General features: G+C 36.1%; 1 protein-coding gene across 6 annotated transcripts in view; it reads left to right on the top strand.

Moving 5' to 3' along the window:
* The window catches only part of Dcbld2 (discoidin, CUB and LCCL domain containing 2), a 109,216-nt gene that overhangs the window by 6,916 nt on the left and 77,195 nt on the right, over nucleotides 1–25,105 (top strand). For all 6 annotated transcript variants that reach the window (XM_087214219.1, XM_021238786.2, XM_087214209.1 and 3 more), the window contains exon 2: nucleotides 11,649–11,876. In XM_087214219.1, coding sequence (XP_087070345.1) covers nucleotides 11,649–11,876 — 228 coding nt within the window. The remainder of the gene's footprint in view (nucleotides 1–11,648; nucleotides 11,877–25,105) is intronic.

Genomic DNA, 25,105 nt, shown 5'->3' with positions numbered 1-25,105 from the left:
CTTTATAGTTCAGGTATAAAACTTAGCTACTTTTTATTCCTCTAATATATAATTTCATGCTGTGTTAGTCATATTTCTGTCCCTGAGAAAACTTAAAAGGAAGATTTATTTTGGCGCACAGTTTCAGGGGTTTCAGTCCATGGTTAGCTGGCTCCATTGCTTTTAGGCTCATGGCAAGACAGAAACGTTGTAGAAGTTTGTGTCAGAGCAAAATTTAATAGCACCCAGGGGCAGAGAGAGAACAAGTGCCTTCTGGCTTCTTTCTTTTTTATTCCGTCCAAGTGCCCACCCTACTGAGTGGTGCTGCCCACATAAAAGGCAGATCTCCCTCCTCAGTTTTATGTTTCACATGCCAGTCATCTCTGTAAACACCCTCATAGACACGCCCAGAAGTGTGCTTCACTATTCTCTTAGGTGTCTCTTAATCCGGTCAAATTGGTAATTAAGATTAAGGATGACACATGCCATTTTGCCTTATTCGCTGTACTGCTCTGTCTCCTGATGCAATTTCCTCTACTTGCAATGCTTTTAATTATTTTCCTTCTCTTCCTAGTATTCTCTTAAACATCTTTTAAAACCCTTCTTGGGCATTATCACCTCTATGAAGAGTTCTCTCTAACCAACAGCCACACATCTTCAGATAGTACTTTCTGCACTGTATTTTAAGAATACGTTCTTATCAATGTAGAGACTTACTCATTTTTAAATTTCTAATATTTACCATGGTATCTATCATTCAAAATGTGTATATTAAGAACCCCTTTCTGAAATGAATCCCTTACTCTGAGTGCATTATTTGGTATCAGCCCCTTGCATATGCTTCATACAATGATTGGTTATTGCCAAAGCTATAAGTATTTGTCAATTTAAGAGCCTGGGCTTCTCATTCCCCTAGGAATAGAACACTCTATTGAACCTAAAAAGTTTTTTGCTCAGACCCTAATGATCTGCCCAGTTTTTCCCAGCTCTCTTCTTAACCAGGAACTAAACCGCATTGCTGTATTTTTTTGGGGGGGGGGGGTCGGTACCAGGGATCGAACTCTGGTCCTTGTGCTTGCGCACCAGGCACTGAAACCACTGAGCTAAATCATCACCAACAAAATTCAGCGTACTTCTTTGCACCACCCGGTCTTTCAATTTGGGACTTAAATAGCCAATTTTAGCATTATAAAAGAGCCCCTGGTTTTGGTTCTAGTAGTTGCTATCTCTTTTTTCCTTGCTATCTCAGTAAGGAAAAGTAGGACATAATTTTCATTCATATACTGATTTACTCATTATATAAAAATATACTGATTTACACAGATTTAATCCTAACCTTCAGTTCTAAATAGAAATGAATTATATATTTAAAAATACTTAGAGTGGTAGGTAGATCTCAGAATTCACCATGGCTGTTATTTAAATCTGGGTATGCCTGAGTCCAAAGCCTCATTCTATGGTGCATTTAGGTAGCTTCAATAATCTGGTATCAGGAAAGTAATGAAAAATAAAGGCTGGAAAAGTTGATGGGCGCCATCTTGTGGGAGACTTTCCATTAAGGGGCTGAGGAGTTTCTACATCAGCCTTACATGCCCCTTTCACTTAAAAGTCCATTTGTCCATCTGGGTTTATTGCCTCTTTAAACTCAAGCACTTAAGACCATCATTTAGACAGTTATCTTAACCTTGGTTCTTGGCAAAGCTCAACTTGGACCTGCCTATATGACAGTCTCCACTGTCTCCTTTCTCTCTTTCTGGATAGCTACAGTTACTGGAGAAACTCATGTGGCCATTGTGATTAGAGCTAGGCTAATCTATGCACAAATGAGGACTATCCCATCAAGTCTCAAATGAGAATTACTAGTCAACAACAGCATTTTGCCTTTATGCTTTGTGGAGTTCAGCTCCTGTCCCATTCCTTATCCTGGCACAATATGAGTTTGCTTCCTGTTTCCTTTTTCCTCCATTCTGAAACCTTGTCTTCAACTTTGTCCAGAAGGCCACTCCATCGGGGAATAGAAGTGTTGTCTTAGGGTGCCTTACACTTCTATGGTGCTTTACTCTGTGTCCGGAAACACAGAATACCACTCGCTTTTATACATCATTTTTTTTCAATAATTTATTTTCCAGATAGCTTATATCTCTGCTTTTTTTCAGTGATATACTTCCAGGAGACTTTATCTGTGCTATACATTTTTTTTCTGCCATTTGGCACACTGTAGATATTTGCTTAATAGTGAATCTCCTGTTTAATCTCTAGCAGACTTTTACTTTACTGAAACTGTCATTAAATTTTGTTTGATTTGGTTTTTGTTTAGTCTGAAAAACCTGGGAGCTTTGTCCTGTCATAGTTTTGTGTTTTGTATGTATATGTGTGACCTTTGAAAGTATAGAGAGTTCTGCCTCAGGTATACCGGATTTAAAAATTTAGCTATGTTAAATTTTGAGATCCACTTAACCACTCTAAATTGTTTAAAAATATATAACTAAACTCCTTTTAGAGTATACTGAGGATAGGCATCAAAACTGTTCATGTAGCCAGTAAATTTTTTGTTCAATGAGTGAGTCAGTCTATGAAGTGAAAATACTGTTTCACTTTTCCTTACTCTGCAGTTAAAATCTCCCATTTTCAAGTGTTTGTTTTCTACTGAAATTCACTTTTTTTTGAGACAGGATTTCACTTTGTAGTGCAGGCTAGCCTCTTGAACACACACTAGGTAGCCCAGGCTGGCCTCCAACTTGGAACAATCCTCTTGCATCGGCCTCCCAAGCACTGGGATTATAGGCTTGCCACCATGCCTGGCTGAGATTCACTTTTCTATCCTTTGCATCTTACCAGTTACTGTTTTGGGAAGTTTCTCTGTGGGTCAATGAGAGGAGTCAGACCATGTAGTAGAGAATGTGACAGCAAGGATTTTTCACTGGATTTGTACTTAATTGACCTCAAAACTACTTGTGCTAGTTAATCTTGATTGCTAGTTTAACTGGATTAAGAGAGTCTTGGAGATTGGATTGTGAAAGTGCTAACCTCATCAATGGATTAACACATTGATCAGTTCAGAGCTGAATGGGCTATTAGGAGGTGGATGCTAGTTCGAGAAAATAGGTCATGAGGACATAACACTGAGGCACTATGTCTGTCCCCTGTCCCTTCTTGTCAGGCTCATCTCTCTGCTTTCCAAATGCCACGGTGTGGACAGCTTTCCTTTCCCATGGTGTTTCTGCATTGGAGCCAGCTGACCATGAACAGAAACCTCTGAAACTGTGAGCTGAAAGAAACCTCTCATCCTTTAAGCTATATTTTATCCAGCAATGGAAAGCTCACTCATGTACATCTTATTATTGCATTTGCCCCTCATTTTTTTTTTTTTACCTTTGCTGTGACCTTCAACTTTATAACTTTTGGTATATTTTAACTTTCTTTGATGCCCACTGTTTCTGGTCATTTTGGTTCGTGGTTAACTTCCCTCCTGGCATGCCCTTGTTTCTGGTTACTCTGCATTGTAGAAGCTGGTTGTCTAGATGTGAGAGAGACATTCTGGTGAATGGGTAGAGGAAGAATGTCTTAGGACTCTTGAGGTTACAGGGAGCAGAAATTCAAGTCTGATTAATGTAGAAGGGAACTGTATTGAAATGGTTCTGGAGTAATTTATAGACTAAAGCTGGATCAACTTAAGCTAAGGGGAAAGCAGGGTTAGGGTTAGAGTCAGGGCCGCAAGAACCAAGGACTCAGCCTAATTCTTCTTACTTCTTTTGGTCTGGCTTTCTCTTTCTCTTTCTCTTTTTCTTTTTTTTTTTTTTTTTGGTACTAGGGATCAAACTCGGGTCCTTGCACTTGTGTAGCAGGTGGCGAAACCACTGAGCTAAAATCCCCAGCCCCCAAAGATAATTTTTTTTTTTTTTTGTTACCGGAGATCGAACTTGGGTCCTTGCAAGGCAGGCGATGGAACCACTGAGCTAAATCCCCGGCCCGGTCTGGCTTTCTCTACATGGTAAGAATCATGGCTACCTGCAGTCTCCAAGGCTTGCAGCTCTAACTGGAGAAAAAGTGAGATTTTCTTTATGGTACAAGGTTCAGATATTGAAAGGAAGGGTGAGTTAATTAGCCAATTAATTAGCCAGTTAACCATGGGGCATGAGATCATATAAAACTGAGGAAAATGCAGGGTAGTTTCCAGCGTGATAAAACAGGTATTAAATATATAGAGGCAGCGTCTTCATGGAGGAAGAGTGGTATATTTGTAAAGAATCCAGTAGATCAGCCAGGTATGTGGTACATGCCTGTAATCCCTGCAGTTGAGAGGTTGAGGCAGGAAGATCATTGCAAGTTTAAGGTTATCCTAGGCTACATAGGGAGTTCAAGGCCAGCCTGAACTACATAATGAGACCCTGTCTCAAAAAACAAAACAAAACAAAGCAAACCAAAAAAACCCAAAATCTAGTAGAATTAAAGTTTTTTGGAACCCACACAATGCCTGTGAGATAAGTGGTGTTAACCCCATGTTCAGCCATGTCCAGTTGAGATTATACAGGATTATAGAGTTTAAGTTCCCAAGATTTCAAAAGATGAATGGTTTTAATGCCTTTTGAATATATTTCTTGCCTACCATAATAAAAGACCTGATTTATTTTTAAATTGAATATCATGTGGTAAGAGCTTCCTATGTTTGTTTATGTGTGTATAGCTGTAAAGGTGAATAGGCTCCGTTGCCTTCCCAGTAGTATTAAAGCTTTGTATGTTAAACTGACATAGATATACATAATTAAGCATATTAAGTACAGTAAAGAGATTATGATAACGGAGATGAGAAAGACTGGCTTCAGAAAGGTTTTACACAGAATAACATTGAGCAAGTGTTTTCTTGTGGATGAGAGGAAGGCATTCTCAGCAAATACAATAGCATGTGCTAGCACGTGCAGTGGTACAGAGGTGAGAGTGTGTCTGCGTGCACACGTGTGTGTGTGTGTGTGTGTGTGTGTGTGTGTGATCATCCGTAGTTCCACAGCTGGAGCAGAGAAGTGTTAAAACTGAGGCATTGAGACCTGAATGGGAATCAAGGACCAGAATATAAGAGACTGTGTGTCCTGAAGAGTTTGAGCTTCATTATATCAGTGGAGAGCAGTTGAGGGATTTTCAAATAAGGGACCTGTATCCCTTTTAATATTTAAGTAAAATAACTGAGGGTGGCCAGTGGATTACAGGGAGGGAAGAAAGGAGTGAGACACCTGTTAGAACTTTACAAGGGCTTCCTTTGCTCACAAGGACTAACTTCAAAGGTATTAAAGACAGTATCAAACTTAATGATCACAGTTTTTTTCTTGAAGTCTGCTTCCTCTTCCTGCTTGCCACTTGTCTCATCCAAGATTTCTATCTAGTTAACTGCTGTTTATAAAACGCACACATAGACACATATACAATATATAAATCATTCATTACTTATTCATCATTCCTGGAATTACTTGCTATGTCTATAATTACTATTCTATAAATTCTATAAAAACATGAACTTTGCTTGTCATTTTTCAGTACAGTTCTTAGCACCTAGTACAGAGCCTGGCATGTGGAAATTCATTGAATACTTGGAATGGTGTTGAACTTCTGAGCAAAAGTTTGTAATACTATCAGTAGATAACAAATTTGAGAGACTGGGGACCTTGTAGCTTTCTGCATTTTATGGTAACTGAAGTCAGGAGCAGATGAGTAAAAGAAAAGAGCAATAAAGCTGTAAAAAAACATGAAGGAGCCAGGTGTGGTGGTGCACACATGTAATTTCAGCACTTGGGAGGCTAAGGCAGGAAGAACATCGCAAGTTTGAAGCCATCCTAGGCTACATAGTGACTAGTGAGACCCTGTCTCAAAAAAACAAAACAAAAACAAAAAAAGGAAGGTAAAAACATAAGTGAAAAAAAGCCAAGTTGAGAAAGCTGTATACCAGTATGATTCCAACTCTGAAATTCTGGACAAAGAAAAACTGGATGCAAAAAAAAAAAAAAAATATTTGGCAAGAGGGGTGGATGTGTAGTTAGAACACAGAATTTTAGGGCAGTGAAACTCCTCTGTATGATATTTTAATGATGAGTGCATGTCATATATATTTATATAAACCCCTAGAATGCTTAACATCAAGAATTAACTGTGATCCAAAGTAATGTACTCTGGGTGATGATGTATCAGTGTACATTCATCAGTTGTAGCAAGTGCACCCTTCTGGTGAGAAATGTTAATTATGGGGGAGCCAATGCAGGTGTGGAGTTAGAGGGTATATGACAAATAACAAATCTCTGTACCTTTCATAATTTTTTCTGTGAACCTAAAACTGCTCTGAAAAACAAAATCTGTTTTAAAATAGCAAATTTCTGGTACATTTATTTTATCACCACTACTACAACAAAAAAGTATAGGGATGGAGAAGAGTAAACCATGTTACTGCTAATCAAAAGTAAACTTAGAATAACTTTTTTTTTTTTTTTGGTACTGGGGATTGAACTCGGGACCTTGCACTTGTGAGGCAGGCGCCAGAACCACTGAGCTAAATCCCCGGCCCTAGAATAACTTTTAATTTCAGGTAAAATTAACTTAAGAAGAAGGAAAACTAGAAGGGACAAAGGGGACATTAAGTGAAATTAAAGTACTGCTTCAGTTATCTGTTTGAGATATGTAGTGACACAAATTAATAAACCTCAGTTACAGGACTTCTGGCCTCAAAATTCACAGTACCAAATAATACACTGAAAGCTTCACTGTAGCCATATGAAATTGTATGTATTAGTTAACTGTTGCAACTTAATTCTTTTGAACTTTTTTCTACTCCCCAAATGCTCCTGTTTTTTTTTTTCATTTTATTGGAACTTCTCACTAATGTATTACAAGATATAACAGAAGTGATACTTATTTAGAGGAAGTACTATCAGTGATAAAAACAAAATTCTTGAAAGTGCTCTAAAAATTATAATGAAAGGTACATTGCTCTTCTTTTTTGACATATTTGTACAAGCTTCCTGCATATATGTTGGCTGCTGTTAAAGGAAGTATTTTTGCAAGTCACAGAGTTCATATCATTAAAAATCAGTAATCAATACATATTTATTAGTAATATGACTAAAATATGAATGGCTAAAGGGCCACATGTAATCAGTATCAGCACAACATTCTTATCTAAAAACACTTAATTTGAAATTTAACTAGAATAGTTTACAAAAAGTTTGCATTTTAAGTTGTATTTTATTGGCATTTGAATATGTTTAATATTCTTTCTGTTTTCTCTAGGGATAAGTAGTTTAAAAAATTGCATTCTTTTCCTAGAACAATATCAAAATTTATATCTAGCTTAACACAGTGACCTTACACTGTTCAGAGGAAGTGAACACATGTTCTATGCATAATCCCCTAGATAAATTCTACATCTGAACAAAGGAGCAATGAGATCAAATTTCAGTGTTTTTTCCTACACTGAATAAAATTAAAATTCAAAAATTACACTAACAGCCTTCTGTCCTTTATTATCAGTTGTAGTCTAATGGAATCCATCTAGGGGAGAAGAAGTAAGAAGTTAACGGGAATGGTGGTGAAGATATAGTTGGAAAAGGAGATGGTATGGTGGAGTGATTGATTGGTGAGAGTAAGAACTGGACCTCTGACATGCATTTTGGAAGTTGTTTTCCTAGTTGTAATAGTTTTTGGTCACTTTCTGCCTTGTGATGGTAAGTGAAAGTATCCTGGTCACAGATCATTGTTTTTCCAAGCGTAGAATACTAATCAATAAATTTGCAGATCCTATTGATACCCTTTTCTCTCTGTTAAAAGCTCTTGATGCCAGGAAAAAATAATTTGAGATCTGAAGACTAATAATTCTTTTCATCTTTAACTTGAAGAAAAACAAAGCATTCTGCTTACTTGTTTTAAAATTGGGGAGTGGAAATACAAAACTTTTTAGCATAACTGCTGTCCTTTGGCAGAAAACTATTCCCTGGGTTGTCCCTTAGTGAGCAGAACAGCATTACTGTTTGGGGCAAATGAGACTGAGCCAAGAACTAAACTAGATCTTCAGCCTGATATTTCCTAACTTTGGGTCTAAGTTTGCACTTCTCAAACTCAGCACTATTTACATGTATAGAGCCTGTCTTTCTTTGTTCTGGAGACTGTCCTGTTCACTGTAAGATATTTTAGCAGCATTCTTGGCCTTTTCAACTGGATTTCAGCAACATCCCTCCCTCTCCATTTGTGATGACTAATAATGTGTTTAGATACTGCCAAGTGGGAGGTAAAATCACTCTTATGGGATCTTGAACCTCTCCTTTGGGAAACACTGCTCTAAGTGTGTCAGATGATTTATTGATCAAGAATCTTTTCCAGGTTTTAGTTTTAAATATTTTGTCACATTTCAAGTATTTTTGGTTCAATAGCTGTAAAAATTAACCCGGAAACACGTTAATTTAGAAGTAAAAGGACAGAGTCTTTCCTTCATTTGAGAATTTAACATTATGACCTTTGAGTATGGGTTTTGTATATTTCAGACTGCAGGTGGCAGCCCATTAGTGGGTCATGGAATCATTTAGTGGGTCAGGAATATGCATGCGGAAGTGTATAGGGTCATGAAGTAAAATATATTTCTCACTTTAGAATAATAGAAAAACATGCAAAGCTAGCTGGCCTAGTGAATGTACAACCTCTTTTAAACCGGACTATTCTAAGCATTTACTCTGTATCAGTAGGAGACAGTTATGCTATTTATCTATTTATCTGTTTATCTTTTTTTTTTTTTTTTTTTTTTTTTTTTTTGGTGCCAAGGATCAAACTTCAGTCCTTGCACTTGAGCAGCAGGCAGCAAAACCACTGAGCTAAATCCCCGGCTATCTATTATTATTTATCTATCAGGTTGAACTCACTAAGTACTATATTCTTTGAAATATGGAATATTCGTAATTGTCCATTACACTAGACTGGCTTGCTTGCAAGACGAGGAAGCTCTGAACTCCATCACATATTTTGGAACATTCTTGGCACATTTCTTGTGGACTGTTCATGCCCTCCGTCCCCCACACAAAATTCTGAAAAAAAGACAGCTCCATTTTAATTGTTTTCTTCATCAGCATGGATGCAAAAGGCCTATTTTCATTAGTATTTTTTAACTTACATTGTGCTTTATGATATAAAGGACAAGAAACATTGTGTGTATTCATTGAAAATCAAATATAAACAGAAGCATAAAGACATCTAAAAATTACTGTGATGCTCTACTTGTACTCTTTTTGTAAAGTGCATTTTAAAATAAGCTTGGGTTGAATAATTGCCTGTGGGTATACATTAAATGAAATAATCTGCCATTGCAAAGTTAGGGATTCAACACTTCCAATCACTTTAAAAGCTGCCTTAACTTCTGTTTACTAAAGAAAGCACATTTATATTTTGAGCTATTTCGTTTATCCAGTGGTTAGTTTTTAAAGATTGAAATACTTCCAGCAAGCACATTTTCATCCTCTAGTAAGACAACATTTCATATGTTTTATAATGTTAGAAGCTATCTCACGGTTTTTTTTTTTCCTCTCTAAGGAAAATTGTTAATGATTGTTAGTAAGATTGTTTATCTTTCAGTTCATTTATTTTCACAGTGGAAGCTTGTATATCCCTATGCTTTTAATTTAGATGATATCCAGCAGAGATATTTAAGGTGTTTCCAGGGAAAATTTGTGGGTTTCTTTTCCTATTGTAGAATATCCTGTTACATATTTGTAAAGAGATCCATTGGTGTATTGAATGAAACCTCACACGTTTATTTCCTTTTTCCCTTATATATTTTTATATTGAGTTTCTATATCTATTTTCTTTCTTTCTTTCTTTCTTTCTTTCTTTCTTTCTTTCTTTCTTTCTTTCTTTTCTTTCTTTTCTTCTTTCTGTACCAGGGATTGAACTTGGAACCTTGCGCTTGCGAGGCAGGCAGAGGAACCACTGAGCTAAATCCCCAGCCCTTTAGATTTATTTTGTATGAAATGAAAGCAGGTACAGAAGGTAGCTAAAGTGTAATGTGGAATAAAAGTAAAATTTTGTATGACAGCCATTTAGGAAACCAGATTTTTAGTATTGGCCTTTAAAAGTAGATCAAAGATGAATACTAATATAGATTCAATAGTAAAAGTTCTTTGTCATTAAATGGTATGACCTTTAAGTATTAGCACAAGATCAAAATAATTTGTTCCTTCATTAAAGTTAGCTTGAGACTAGTTTGTGATTACATTTTCATAATTTTTCCCTATTCATACCATTAATATTTATTTAGCATCTACTACTTGCTAGATACTGTGTAACATTTTTTATGTATAGGCTTTTACAAAAAGTTCATCTGCTCTAATAAATGATATCAGCTCTGTTAAAAAGAATAAATCAAGGGTCAGGGATGTAGCTTAGTGGCACCACACTTGCCTGGTAAGCGCAAGGTCCTGAGTTTGATCCCTGGTACCACACCAAAAAAATAAAAGAAAGAAAGAAAATTCTCTTACAGTCCATAGTGAGGTTAAAACTCAGCAATGTCAGGCTTAACGTTTTGTGTAAGTACTATACTATTCCAAAACATGATTATACATAGCTCTTTTAAGGAGAAAATGCTACTATTTTAAAAGAATACATTTGTCATGTTATTAGAAAGAGATTCATTTGAATCCCATCTATTAATGATAAATAGTACAGTTGAAGCAGTAGCTGAAACTTGTAAATAAACATTTAATCAGTGCCTTCTGCATACTCACTAAAAAAACTTTACAATAAAATGAGGGATGCAAATATTTCATCTTTACAAACAATAAGCTAATTCACCTAAATTTTTGTATTCAGTTGTTGAAAAATATATCTGGAGCATATAATGCCACTACCATCATATAAAAGTAATTTTTTCCTAATCTTTAATAAGGTATTAATTCAATAGGAAAATAAGTGTTTGGAGGAGGAACTACAAAGCAGTCAAATTTCAGAAGAATATAAATTTAAACTTCAAAATTGCTTTCAAAAGGAATGATTTGTAGTCTATAATAGGATCAATAATCTGCATAATCTTTAGTATATATTTAGTGTTTTTAAGAAATAATCCTGGTTTTTAGAGATTTTAGAAGCTTGTGATTATAAATAGATGAAGCTGCTCACATGTTTTTTATATTTTATGTTTATCTCAAAACAATAACTATAAATTGATATTCTTTTGAATCTTTGATTCATTATGATGTATTTATGTAACAGCTACTATAAACTGATATTCTTTTGGATGTTAGATTCATTGTGATGTATTTATGTATTTTAACTATTTGCTAAATTGTGTTTACTTTTTTTTTTTTTTGGTACCAAGGATCGAACTGTAGTCCTTGCGCTTGCAGGGTGGACGGTGGAACCGCTGAGCTAAATCCCTCGCCCAAATGTGTTTACTTTTATTTGTTCAGATTGCAAAGTTCTTTGAATTATAAATTATATGACGAATCAGTGATTATTTGAACCTGACTTGATTTTTCTTGGCTCTTGTGAGTAGATGTGCTAAGAACTATGTCATTTGTTTTATCTTCTGTAAAGATATATTGGTGGTATAAAATACCTGATGTCATATATATTTTTAAATCATCACAAAAAATCTTGATTGCTCATAAGTTTAAGATGTAAAAACAGCTTATCACCCCACTCTTTATTTTTTTAAGGTGATGGATGTGGACACACTGTACTAGGCCCTGAAAGTGGAACTTTTGCATCCATAAACTATCCGAAGACCTGTCCCAACAGCACTGTTTGCAAATGGGAGATCCGTGTCAAGATGGGAGAACGAATTCGCATCAAATTGGGTGACGTTGACATTCAAGATACTGATTCTTGTCACTTTAGTTACTTGAAAATTTATAATGGAATTGGACTCAGCAGAACAGAAATAGGTAGGACATTTTCTTAAAAATGTATATGTAGTACATTGTTGCTTTAAGTTTTAAAACTAAAGCAGATTCATGTTTAACATTGAATAACTGCTGCATGAGATGATCTGTGAGAAATTATTGAAAATGTGTAGAAATCTCAAATTTGAATCTTCTTTTGGGAAAGAAAGGCTCTTGTCTATTTACTTTATTTACTTTTCTAATAAGCAAGCCTATGTTGGTCTCTTTGCACAGGATACTGCTACACTACTTCAAAGAAGGAAGAAATCTCATTTTTTATGTTTTCCTTCAATCATTTTATTTACAATAGGAAATATGAGCATAATTCATACTTATGAAGCAGTATAGCAAGAACATGGGTTTTGGATCCAAATTACCTGGGAGTAAAGCCTCATTCTGCCATTAGCTGACTGTGACCTTGGGCAGTTTACCTGACCTTTCTAATTTCTCATTTATAAAACAGGGATGAAACTAGTACATGTAAAGTGCTTAGAATTATACTAGACACATACTATGTATTTAGTAAATAGGTATACTTGTTACTTGTTAAAAGCAGTAGTTATCAATTATAGCCAGATAATACAGTCTTCTAAGGAGACTTTTTACAAAATACTGATTTCCAATCATAGACCAGCTGAATTAGAATTGCTTGGGTGAGACTAAGGCTTCAGTATGATAAAAAGTTTTCCAGGAAAATTCACTTTGCAGCCAAGGTTTGGAAACTTTAGCGTAGAGATCAGTACCGTTCTCTCTTTTTTTGGGAGGGGGCTACCGGGGATCGAACTCGGTTCCTCGCGCTTGCTCAGCAGGTGGCGAAACCACTGAGCTAAATCCCCGGCCCCAGTACCATTCTTTTAAGGAATAAATTCAGAAAGATTAATAAGGCAGTTTTTGTGAAGTAATGTTAAAAAATTAAGAACTCTTGAATTTTCTTTGTTTAGAAACATTTATTGGTGATAGTATGGAAAATGTCTTTCAGAGCTATACTAGGTACCTAGGATCCTGTTCTTTAAATGCCATACTGCATTCATTCTCTGACCTCCCCACCTCTGGCCAGAACTTTGACTTTGCTCCCCTTATCCTCCAGAGGAAAAGTTTCTGCTTTATTTCCCTGGTTGATGAGTCATAACTTCTGTTTGTCTCTCATCAACTCTTGATTATTAACATGGTAGCTTGATCACCACATACATAGTTCCATCAATATAAGATGTTGGATAACTTTTAGAAATTCAGATCACCTGAAGATATAGAAACACTATTTCTATAATATCAGTAAAAGACAACTAAATAGTAAATGCCTCCTGACAATGCAGTAGAGGGTGGGAACTAACACTCGAGCATTCTTTTTTTTGGTCCCGGGGATTGAACTCAGGTCCTTGGCGCTTGCGCAGCAGGCGGCAAAACCACTGAGCTAAATCCCCGGCCCTCACCCGAGCATTCTTGAAACAACATTGAGAAAAGGTGAGCCCCAGCATTGTCAAGTATTTTACAGGATTTTAAGGAGATGAAGAAGTATATTATACTATAAAGACTAAACTAAAAATAGAAGCTATATAGAAAAAGTGACCTAGTTTCATGGGGGAACTATTGTATATTGAGACAAACCAGCTAGAATAATGTGTGGGTCTTGTTTGAACTTTTTTTTTTAGACAGGATCTCACTATGCAGTCCAGGCTGTCTTTGAGCTCATGTAGCCCAGGCTAAGCTTGAACTGAAAGCAATTTTCCAGCCACAGCCCTCCTGAGTGCTAGGATTATAGGTGTGTACCATCACACCTGGCTCTTGTTTGATTCTTGATTTAAGTTAACTGACAGAAGACATTTTTAAGGTATCGGAAATGTTGAGGATTGCAGGTCAGTGGTAGAGTGCTCACCTAGCGTGTGTAGATCCCTGGGATTGATCCCTAGCAGATTACACACACACTCACTCACTCACACATACTCAGAACAATTTTCAGAGGAATTAGGTATGCAGTGATAGTAAAGAATGATTATTGTAGATGTGATAATGTTAAAATTTTATTTTTACTCTAATTTGTTAGAAGCATTCTGAAGTTCAGTTAAAATGTCTAGGATGTATTTTTAAATATTTTGGGGGAAAAAAAACAAAACAAGGATGGCTCATTGGGCAAGTTGCATATGGGGCACATAAGAGTTGTCACACTCTTCTTTTTGTGATGTTTTGGAAATTATCATAGTGAAGTTTTTTTAAATAAAAGAAGACAAGATAATTGTCTTTGGATAATAAATAGTGGTACTTTTACTAGAGTGAAATAGTAACATAGGAGAATTTTAGAATTAGGTTTTAAATTGCTCACAGGTTCTATAGTCATGGCTTCAGCAGTTTCTTGCTGTGAGTCCTTCCTGCAAGTCACTGAACCTGTCCAGACTGCAGAGTCATCTTTTGTACCTTATCAGGGTTAGATGAAATAAAACACAGCAGTGTCTGGCATGTGTAAGTGTTGAATGAATTTATCTGTCCCTTATTTCCATAGATTATGTTTTTCTCTTTATTCCCTCTGATTGAATACAAAGCTGCAGAAAGGTTCTTGTTCAAGAGTTTGGTTGAGTTCTAGTATTTTGTTGTTTATTTTTTGTCTAGTTGATCTACCTGTGACAGTGGGGTATTGAGGTCCCCCACTACTGTTGTATTAGTGCTTATTGGATCTTTCATGTCTGTTAATATTTGTTTTATATAATTGCGTACACTCATATTAGTGCATATAAACTTATGATTGTCATCTCTTCTTGTATTGTTCCCTTTACAAGGATATAGTGGTCTTCTTTGTCTCTTTTAATTAGTCTTGGTTTGAAATCCATATTATCTGCAAATAGATAGCTACTTCTGCTTTTTTTTCAGGTTCCTGTTACATGGAGTATTGTTTTCCATCTTTTGGCTTTCAGTCTGTGAATTTCGTTTTGAATTAAATGTGTTTCTGGTATGCAGCATATTGTTGGATCTTGTTTCTTGATCCATTCTGCCAGCATGTTTCTTTTGTTGTTTTTCTTTTTTGTTTTTTGTATCGGGGATCGAACTGAGGACCTTGCGCTGCAGGGCAGACTTAGTGCCACTGAGCTAAATCCCCGGCCCCACAGTATGTTTCTTTTGATTGGTGTGAATTGAGACCATTTTCATTGATGGTTATAACTAATATGTATTGACTTATTCTTGCCAGGTTATTTTCCTGTTGTTGGTACTCTTTCTTTCCCCTCTGTTTAATTACTTGCCTTGCCTGATGGATTCATCCTCCTGTTGGGGTTCATGGAGTTGTAGTCTTCATTGTCTCCTTTTAGAATATTCTTTAGAACATTTTGGAGTGTTGGTTTAGTAGTCATGAATTTCTTCAGGTATTATTTATCATGGAAGTATCTTATTTCTCCATCAATTTTGAAAGATAGTTTTGCAGGATCCATCAATCTGGGTTGGAGGTTGTTTCTTTTAGGACTTAAAATACTTCACTCCAAGCTCTCATTGACTTAAGGGTTTGTGTTGAGAAGTCTACCGTAATTCTGATGGGCTTTCCTTTATAGGTGATTTCTTGTCTCTAAAAGCTTTTAAGCAGGGCATAATGCCAATTTTGTCATAAAGGCATATAAAAATGGGTATATAATATGTTTATTCTTTAGAATATTTCTATTGATGAATTATTAATTTTAATTTTATGAGTTTTGTTATATTACATAGTGAGTACTTAACAGGAAAAAATATCAAAACATTTTTTGAATCTTATTTATTGAGTTTTTCTAAAAAGCATCAAAATTTTCAACATCAACAATTTTTTAGTGTACAAAGTCTAAAAAAAGAAAAATTAATTCCTATGTGAACTACAATGAATATGCCAATAGTACTCTACAAAAAAAGAAATCTTTACTTCAATTATCACACCTAAGACAGCCTTCATACATGACAACAGCATGTTCCATATACATATATCATTTATATTGATAGCACATGTGTTTTGCTTTCCTGACTTTTTTGTAGGACATAGTTGACATCTTGGCCATGGTGTTTTAACAGGAGGTCCTTATTATGTTACACAATAGGTAGTTAACAGGAACATAAAATATCAAAATAAACTATGTATTGTACATACTTAATATGTATTGTGTGTTTAGAATAAGCAACACTTTCACATCAGCTGTTTATTTGCTTACAAAACCTAAAAGATAACATCAGAAATAATGTTAAGTCGACTGCAATGTAAATACAAACAAAAGTCAACCACAGAAATAATCTTTGCTTCAGTTTTCACATCCAAGGCAGTCTTCACACATGAAAACTGTATGCTCCATACACAAGTAGCACTTACACTGACAGCACATATGTTTTGTTTTCCCATCCTGTTTTTATTTTTTTGTTTGGTAACGGGAATCAAACTCAGGACCTTATGCTTACCAGGCAGGCACAGCACCACTGAGTTAAATCCCCAGCTCTTTCCTGTCCTTTCTTACAGGGTACAGTTGATATCTTTTCAGTTTTTCTGTTGTTGTAAGTAGGTCTTTGTGATGCTGTGCCTGCCTGTTCAACTGTCAGCTTACCAGTATGCATCACAATTTCTTTGCATAGTACCCTGGGCAGAAACATTTTGCTTTTCCTTTGCTGTAAATTATCTTTTATGAGTTTCTGCCCCAATCGTCTAAGAAAATTTCTCTATGGTATTTTGCACTTATTTTCATAAAATAGTAGTTATGCATCAGATTCTTTCTTTTGTTTTTTTTTCCTTAAATTCTTTTATTGGTACATTTTAGGTATACAGTACATTCACATTTGTCATTGGGTGCTTGTACCAGTACATGATGTATCTTGGTTCTTATTTTCCCCATTAACTGTGCGACCTTCACCCCCACCACCCTTCCCTATTTACATAGACCTTGTTTCCATTTTTTATTCTTTTCTCATAACTTTTCCTTTCCCTTCTTTCCTTTCCCCTTCCCCTCCCACCACCCCTACCCCTTTGGAACTTTTCTTCCTATTTCAAATTATCAATTACTTGTTTTAATCATTTAAATCCTTAATTGTACTTTCAGTATCTCACAGTAGAGAAGCTACTCGATATTTACACATGTGTGTCCTATTTATTTCATTAAGGAGTATGGCCTCAATATGCATCCATTTAGCTACAAATGACTAGTTTCTCATTCTTTGTGGCTGAGTAGTACTCCATTTTATTAAAAACCACATCTTCTTTATCCAGTCTCGTTGATGGGCAATTGGGATGCTTCCAAGTTTTAGCTATTACAAACTGCCGCTATAAACATGGGTGCACATATATTGCTGTGGTGTGATTCTTTTCATTTTTGGAGGAAGATACCCGGGGGGGGAATAGCTGGGTCAAATGGGACCTCTAGCCCTAGTTCTTTTAGGTATCTCCATATTGATTTCCACAGTGGATGCACCAGTCTATACTCCCGCCAACAGTGGATAAGGGTTCCTTTCTCCCCACACCCCCGCCAGCATTCGTTATTGGTTGATTTCTTGATAGCAGCCATTCTTTCAGGGGTGAGGTGTCATCTCAGTGTTGTTTTCATCTGCATCTCTCAAATGACCAGTGATGTTGAACATTTTTTCATATATATTTATTTGTTGCTTTTAGTTCATTGTCTGAGAAATGTCTGTTCATTTCAGGTGCCCATTTTTGAATTGGGTCTTTGAATTTGGGGGATCTGATTTTTTTCAGTTCTTTACATATTCTAGACAGTAGTCCTTTGTCTAAGGTATAGTTGCTAAAATTTTTTTCCCACATTGTAGGCTGTCTCTTAGCTCTGTCGGTGGATTCTCTTCCAGTGCAGAAGCTTTTTAATGAGATGAGATCCCAGTTGTTGATTCTTTGTGCTAGTTCCCATACTACTGAGGTTTGGTTCATAAAGTCTTTTCCTATGCCAATGTCTTCAAGAGTTCTACCTAATTTATCTCCCAGCAAGTTTAGTGTTTCTGTTTTAATATTTAGATCTTTAATCCTCTTCGATATTAGTTTAGTGCATGGTGATAAATATGGTTCTAGTTTTAATCTTTGGCAGATTGAAATCCAATTTTTCCAACACCGTTTATTAAATAGGCTATCTTTCCTCCAATGAGGGTGGTTGGCTCCTTTGTCAAAGATGAGGTAGCTTAGTATCTTTGGAGTTGTTTCTGCATCTTCTAATCTATTCCACTGATCCTCAGATCTGTTCTTTTGCCAGTACCATCCTGTTTTTATCACAGTGGCTTTGTAGTATAGTTTCAAGTTGGGGATTGTGATACCTCCTGCCATGTCTCTGTTGCTTAGATTTGGTTTTGCTATTCTAGGTCTCTTCTGGTTCCAAATGATTTCTTGGATTGTTTTCTCTAGTTCTGTGAAACATATTATTGGAATTTCAAGCGACATTGCATTAAATCTATATAGTAGTTTTGGAAGTATGGCCATTTTCACTATATTCGTACTTCCTACCCAGGAACAAGGGATGTCTTTCCATTTTCTTATATGCTCCTCGATCTCCTTTTTCAGAGTGCTGTAGTTTTCAGTATAAAGGTCTTCTGCTTCCTTTGTTAGATGGATTCCTAGATATTTCATTATTTTCGATGCTATTATGAAAGGAATTGTTTCCCTAATTTCTCTCTGAGTGTGTCTCTTATTTGTGTACCAGAAGGCTATTGTTTTTTGAGTGTTGACCTTATATCCAGCTATTCTACCGAATTAAGTCTAGAAGTCTTTTGGCCGAGTTTTTTGGGTCTTCGAAGTAAAGTATCATATCATCAGCAAATAGTGACAGTTTAACTTCTTCCTTTCCTATCTTTATTCCTTTTATTTCTTTTTCTTTTCTTATTGCTGTGGGTAATGTTTCCAGAACTATATTGAACAGGAGTGGTGATAGTGGGCATCCTTGTCTTGTTTCTGATTTTAGCATGAAAGTTTTCAGTTTTTGACCATTTAGTATGCTGTTGGCTATTGGTTTTTCATAGATAGCCTTAATCAGATTGAGATAAAGGCCTTCTATTCCAATTTTCTATAGGGTTTTTATCATGAATGGGTGTTGGATTTTGTCAAATGCCTTTTCTGCATCTATTGAGATGATCATATGGTTTTTGTCCTTGACTCTGTTAATATAGTGTATTACATTTACTGATTTACGAATGTTGAAACATCCTTGCATCCCTGGGATAAGTCCAACTTGGTCTGGATGTATGATCTTCTTGATGACCCTCTGTATTCTGTTTGCCAGTATCTTGTTGAGGAGTTTTGCATCTATATCCATTAGAGAGAATGGCCTGTAGTTCTCTTTTTGGGTTGGGTCTTTCCCTGGTTTTGGAATGAAAGTAACACTTGCTTCCAGGAATGAATTTGGAAGCCTTGCTTCCCTTTCAATTTTCTGGATGAGTTTAAAGAGTAATGGCGATAGTTCTTCTTTAAATGTCATGTAGAATTCAGCAGTGAAGCCATCAGGATCTGGGCTTTTCTGTGTTGCTAAATTTTTAATTACATTTTCAATTTCTCTCATTGTAATTCAGGTGTTTTGAATTTCTGTATCTTCTTCATTTAACTTTGGCAATTCGTATGTGTCTAGGAATCTGTCCATTTCTTCTGTGTTTTACATTTTAGAGGACAGGTTCTTGAAGTAGGTATTGATGATGCTCTGGATTTCTGCTGGGTCTGTTGTGACTTCACCTTTTTCGTTCTTAACTGCATGGATTTGAGCCTTTGCGTTCCTTTTTTTGATAAGGTTGGCTAAAAGTTTATTGATGTTATTTATTCTTTTGAAAAACCAACTCTTTGATTCATTGATTTTTTTTTTTTTTTTTTTGGTATCATTCTCTTAGTCTCCATTGCATTGATTTCTGCTCTGGTCTTTATAATTTCCTGTTTTGTATGAGCTTTGGGTTTGTTATGCTCTTCTTTTTCTAGGAGATTGAGGTTCTGCATTAGGTTATTTAACTGAGTTCTCCCTGTTGTCCTAATATGGGCATTCACTGCTATGAATTTCCTGTGTAGAACTGCTTTCATTATGTCCCATAGATTCCTGTACGTTGTACTGGCATTGTCATTTAGTTAGTGGTAGAAACTGTCTAATTTCTTCTTTAATTTCCTCTGTGACCCATTGGTTGTTCAGGAGGGTGTTATTCAATTTCCATGTGTTTGTGGGAGTGTTGCGCTTATGTTATAGACCTCCAATTTTATTGCACTATGGTGTGATAATATACAGGGGATAACTTCAGTTCTTTTACATTGACTTAGACATGTCCGATGAGCTAGCATGTGGTCTGTTTTGGAGAATGACCCGAGTGCAGCCAAAAAGAATGTGTGTTCTGATTTTGTGGGGTGGAACACTCTGTAAACATCTATTAAGTCCATTTGTTCAATAGCTTGATTCAGTTCTAGAATTTCATTGTTAATTATTTGTCTAGATGATCCATCTATTTATGATAGTCAGGTCTTGAGGTCTCCCAGTACAATTGTATTAGTGCTTATTTGGTTTTTCATGTCCATTAACATTTATTTTGTATAGTTGGGGGCATTCATATTTGGTGCATATATATTTAGGATTTTCATCTGTTCGTTTTGAACTGTTCCCTTCACATGGATGTAGTGACCATCTTTAACTCTTTATTAGTTTTGATTTGAAATCTACTTTGTGAATAAGATTGCTACCCCTGCTTTTTCTGGGTTCCTCTCGCGTGGAGAACTGTTTTCCATCCTTTTACTTTCAGTCTATGAATTTCTTTTTGAGTTAGGTGTGTTTCTTGTATACAGCACATTGCTGGATATTGCTTCCTAATTCATTCTGTCAGTCTGTTTCTTTTGATTGGAGAATTGAGGCCAATAACATTGAGAGTTAGAATTGATAGATATTGACTTATCCTTATCATGATGTTTTGCTATTGTTGGTTCTTCTATTTCTTATTTTTTCCCTCTTTCCCTTTAGTTTCTTACCTTGCCTGGTGGCTTCCCTTTGTTGGGCCTCATGGAATTGTGACCTTCATTGCCTTTTTCTAGGATATTGCTTAGAATTGTTTGGAATGCTGGTTTGGTGTTCATGAAATATCTCAGGTGTTCTTTGTTCTGGAAGTATCTAATTTCCCTGTTGATTTTGAAAGATAATTTTGCAGGATACAGCAGTGTAGGTTCGAAGTTTTTTTTTTTTAGGGCTTAAAGTACTTCACTCGAGGCTTGCCTTGATTTGAGGATTTGAATTGAGAGATCTGCCGGGATTTTGATGGGCTTACCTTTGTAGGTGATTTGTTTCTTTTCTCTAACTGTCTGTAGGATTTTGTTCTTCTGTTGGGTTTCTGGGATCTTGATGGTTATATGTCTAGGTATAGTTTTTTTTTGATCATGGCTAGTTGGAGTTCTGTATGCCTCACTTATCTGTATGTCCAATTCTCCACCTCTGTTTGGGAAATTTTCTACTATTCTGTGAACAGTTTTTTAATGTCAATTGTACTTTCTCCTGTTTTTTTGGACTCCTATCAGTCTTATGTTATTCTTCTTTGCATCATCTAGCAGCTTCTGATTTCTTGTGGTCCCTTACTATTTTGAAGAGATCTCTGTTTTCATGGTCCTTAACCACAATCCTGTCTTCTATATCTGATATTCCATCTTCAGATTCCCTTAATCTGCTCTGCCTGCTTTCAGAGGAGTGTTTAATCTCCTGAATATCTGTTTCACGGATTCCATTTCTTTCTTAGGTTGGGCGATCATGGTTTCCATTTCTTTTGCTGGGCATTTCATGGCTTCCAACATGTTTCTGAGCTCATCTGTTTTTTTAATCTGTTTCTATTTTAGAGCCTATAGTCATGTCTTTCACTCTGCTCACCACCTTTTGAAGTTATCTGGGAAATTATTTCTGCTTTGTATTTTTCTAGAGTTTCATTCATCTGTTTTGTTACTTCCTGTGCTATCAGTTCAGGGTGTCCAGGTGGTTGATTATCAGACTTTTTCACCTCCTTTCCCCCAGAATTTGCCTTTTGTGGGGTGGAAGCCTGAGTTTGTGCCTTATTTAAATGTCTTCTCATTTTTGTTTCTGGTACTGTCCTTGGTTTAGTTCCCGGGTTGATACTTTGAAGTTGTTCATTGTAAGTATCTTTGTTGAAGTATTTAGAACACTTATGGAATGGTTACTTCTCAGAGGTGTCTTCCAGATATAGCTGGTTTTTAGGTTTTGAGTCTCTAATGGCTCTAAGTCTGTCCTATTTTCATTATACTAGGAAGGACAACTGATTAGATCAATCACAACACCTTAGCCCAAGTGATAGAAGCAGCAACACAATAGTATCAAGTACCTCTTAGAAAATGACAATTTGTGGTAGTTATTAATCTGTCACCTTTAACTGTGAAATAAATCAAAATCAAGGACCAACCCAGCATATGTTTATAGTGAATGAACTCGTCAATATAGCAACTTTACCCTTCAGGATGGGGAGTTAGAAGGAGTTGGGGAGGGAGGAATAGATAGGTAGAAGGATAGGGGAATGTTGTCAGTGATGCCAGAGGGCACAAGCTAGAGAAGAAAAGAAAAATAAAGAAGAAATACGAATTTGGGCCAGAACTGGAATACAAAGGCAAATGAAGAACAATGTGGGACAGCAAGGGAGTGAGGGAGAGAGAAAGAAAGAAGAGAAAAGAAAGAAAAATAAAAAATTTAAAAGAATAGAAAAAGAAAAAAAAATTTAAAAAGAATGAAAAACCAGTGGTAATTTTGAAAATAACAAATACAAAATAAAAATGAAGGGCCTCCTTTAGGGTATGTCTCTGCTGTCACAATAGACAACATGAGCAGCAGTGTGCAGATATAAGTCAATGAGCCTCAGTAAGCTAGTAACAGACCTGTGAGATTCAGGCAGATTTCTTGCTGCAAGTCCCAAGTTGAGCTCACTGTCCTTCTGCAGGGTTGAACTCTACAAGGTTGAATTGCAGATTCCAGCTGCCTTTTCCCTGAGGATAGTCCAGTTTCCGATGGGAGGTAATGATCCCTCCATCTTACTATGTATGGTGGTCTTTATTGCAGAGATTCTGTTCACTTTTCCAGTGGGCTTCAGTTTTCTTCAGGGAACCTGAGAGAGGCCCTCTCTCTGTTGTTCACTTTTTGCACTTAATTTCTTTATAAACTGTCAGACTATGCCACACATGTTTAGCATAGAGTAAAACACAACCATTGGCTAATACTTTGTGTTTCAAGTGACATAGTTGCTGCATGACTCATCAGTATCTACTCAGCTTTTGATTTTGTTGTAGAAAGTTTCCATCTCAGGCTTCCGTTTTGTGGAGGTTTCCCTATTAGTATTCCCATCATGAAGCAATGTTGACAATGTTGGCAGCAGTACCAGTTTATTTTTCTTTGCCATATACGAGGCCAATGTGAATCTTTTTGAAATCCAAAGATTGTAGTATATGGTTCTGTTTTGAAAGTATAATATTTCATTTGGAATTTCTGCTACATTCCTGTGTGCACTTCCTATACTTATTAACTTGTGCTCTCTTAGCAAATGCAACATCAACTGGAAACTGGTAAACCAGTTGTCGATATCACATTCTGATTTAGTTTGGAAGACAGGAGCAACAGGTCTGTTCACAACATCATTTGGTTTATTACTGTGTGAATAAGGACCTGGTTGCTCAGTTCCAGGATAAATTTCTAAATTGAAAGCATAATAAGTTTTGCATCTACAAGGGTATACATTTTTATCCCATATTTTGACCCCTCACTTTTCCATAAGTCTTTTACATTCCTGTGATTACCATGAAAATTCCCTGCCAACTACAGCAGGCATATGATTGCTTTCAGTTCAGTTAGTGAGGTATCATAATAAATACATTTTTGAATATGGCATTTTGTGCATATAGTACGTTTTATTTGTATTTAAGCCTTTGTGTATTTCACAACACCTTGTAGCATGTTGTCTCTTACAATTTCCAACATTGAATGAGAGCGCTGGCATTCTGTCCAAAGGTTTCACCCCTGCCACGATCCTCATTGTATTTTTGGGCCTAGTTCTAACATTGGAGTGTTCCATTTGATTGTATGACCATTTTGGAACATTTCAACTGTCAAATATTCACTCACATTGCTGTTTTCTTCATCATCTGAATCAAGGAGTTCTGCATTCCCTGTGTCTGTCAGTCAATTCTTGCTCCATTTCAATGTCACGGGAAATTTGGCTCTTATGGACACCATCAAAGTCATTATCATCATCCATGCATGGGTAATCTGATGATTCACTTTTGACCTTTAAAACTTGCAAATCTGGTTTTTCATGTGCCATTCTACTGAATTGGGCTACTTCTACCAGAAAAATCAAAAGAAACTGTTTTTAAAGCAAATCCTAAATGCACAGAAATTTAGCAATGAGCTTTTCATGGGTAAAACTCACCTGTTGCTGCTCTGCAGTCTCCTGTACACACCTTGCAGGTTGTCTGTCAAGTGAGTGAATGTGCAGATGGGTTTTCCCTTCCTCACGTGCAGTTACTGTGAGACATACCCACAATCTATTATGATAAAATACATGTTTTCATAACAGAAGTGTAGTGTGGGTGTGTTTTACCTCCTATGATACTTAGGTCAACATACAGAAAATCTATTAGAGCATTATGTGAATAAAAATCCAGGTTTGACACTTACACAGGTGGACACACCTTGCTATGCATCGTACCAAGTGGGTAAACACAATGGTGGTTTTCTGTATCCTCCAGACACAGTTACTGAGACCCCCAGTTGGCTACCATTATGCTAAAGTACAAATTTATAGTATAAGGATATGGGATAGGTTGTTGTAAGTAACCCAGTGTTATGCCCACAAGGTTTTTTTAAAATATTCTGTTCTTGTGTTGAATTTCTGGAATCTTGACTATTATATGCCTTGGGGTAGAATTTTTTTTTTTGATATGGCTACTTGGATTACTATGTCTCACTTATCTGTTTATCAATTATTTTTTTCCATGCGTGGGAAGTTTTCTGTCATTACTTTTGTGAACAGGTTTTTTTATGTCATTTGCACTATCTACAGCTTTTTCATTGACTGATGAATCTTTTTTTTTTCTTTGACTGATAAATCTTATGTTATTCTTCTTTGTATCATCTAACGGATGTTGGGTTGATTTTTCGTGGTTCCTTGCTATTTTAAGAAATCTTTCTTTTCAAGATCAGTAACTGCAATCCTGTCTTCTAGGTTTTATATTCTGTCGTCACATTAGTTCTTTCTGCTGCATGTACTTTCAATAGATGGAGAAGAGGGAAAGGGGATGAATAAAAGGAATTCAGATG

Source organism: Heterocephalus glaber, unplaced genomic scaffold, assembly GCF_053883595.1.
Source record: "Heterocephalus glaber isolate CG9 unplaced genomic scaffold, H.glaber_assembly_v1.0 deba00000122, whole genome shotgun sequence".
NCBI lineage: Eukaryota > Metazoa > Chordata > Mammalia > Rodentia > Bathyergidae > Heterocephalus > Heterocephalus glaber.
Note: the sequence above shows the minus strand (reverse complement) of the source record. Positions and strands in the feature narration are given on the sequence as shown.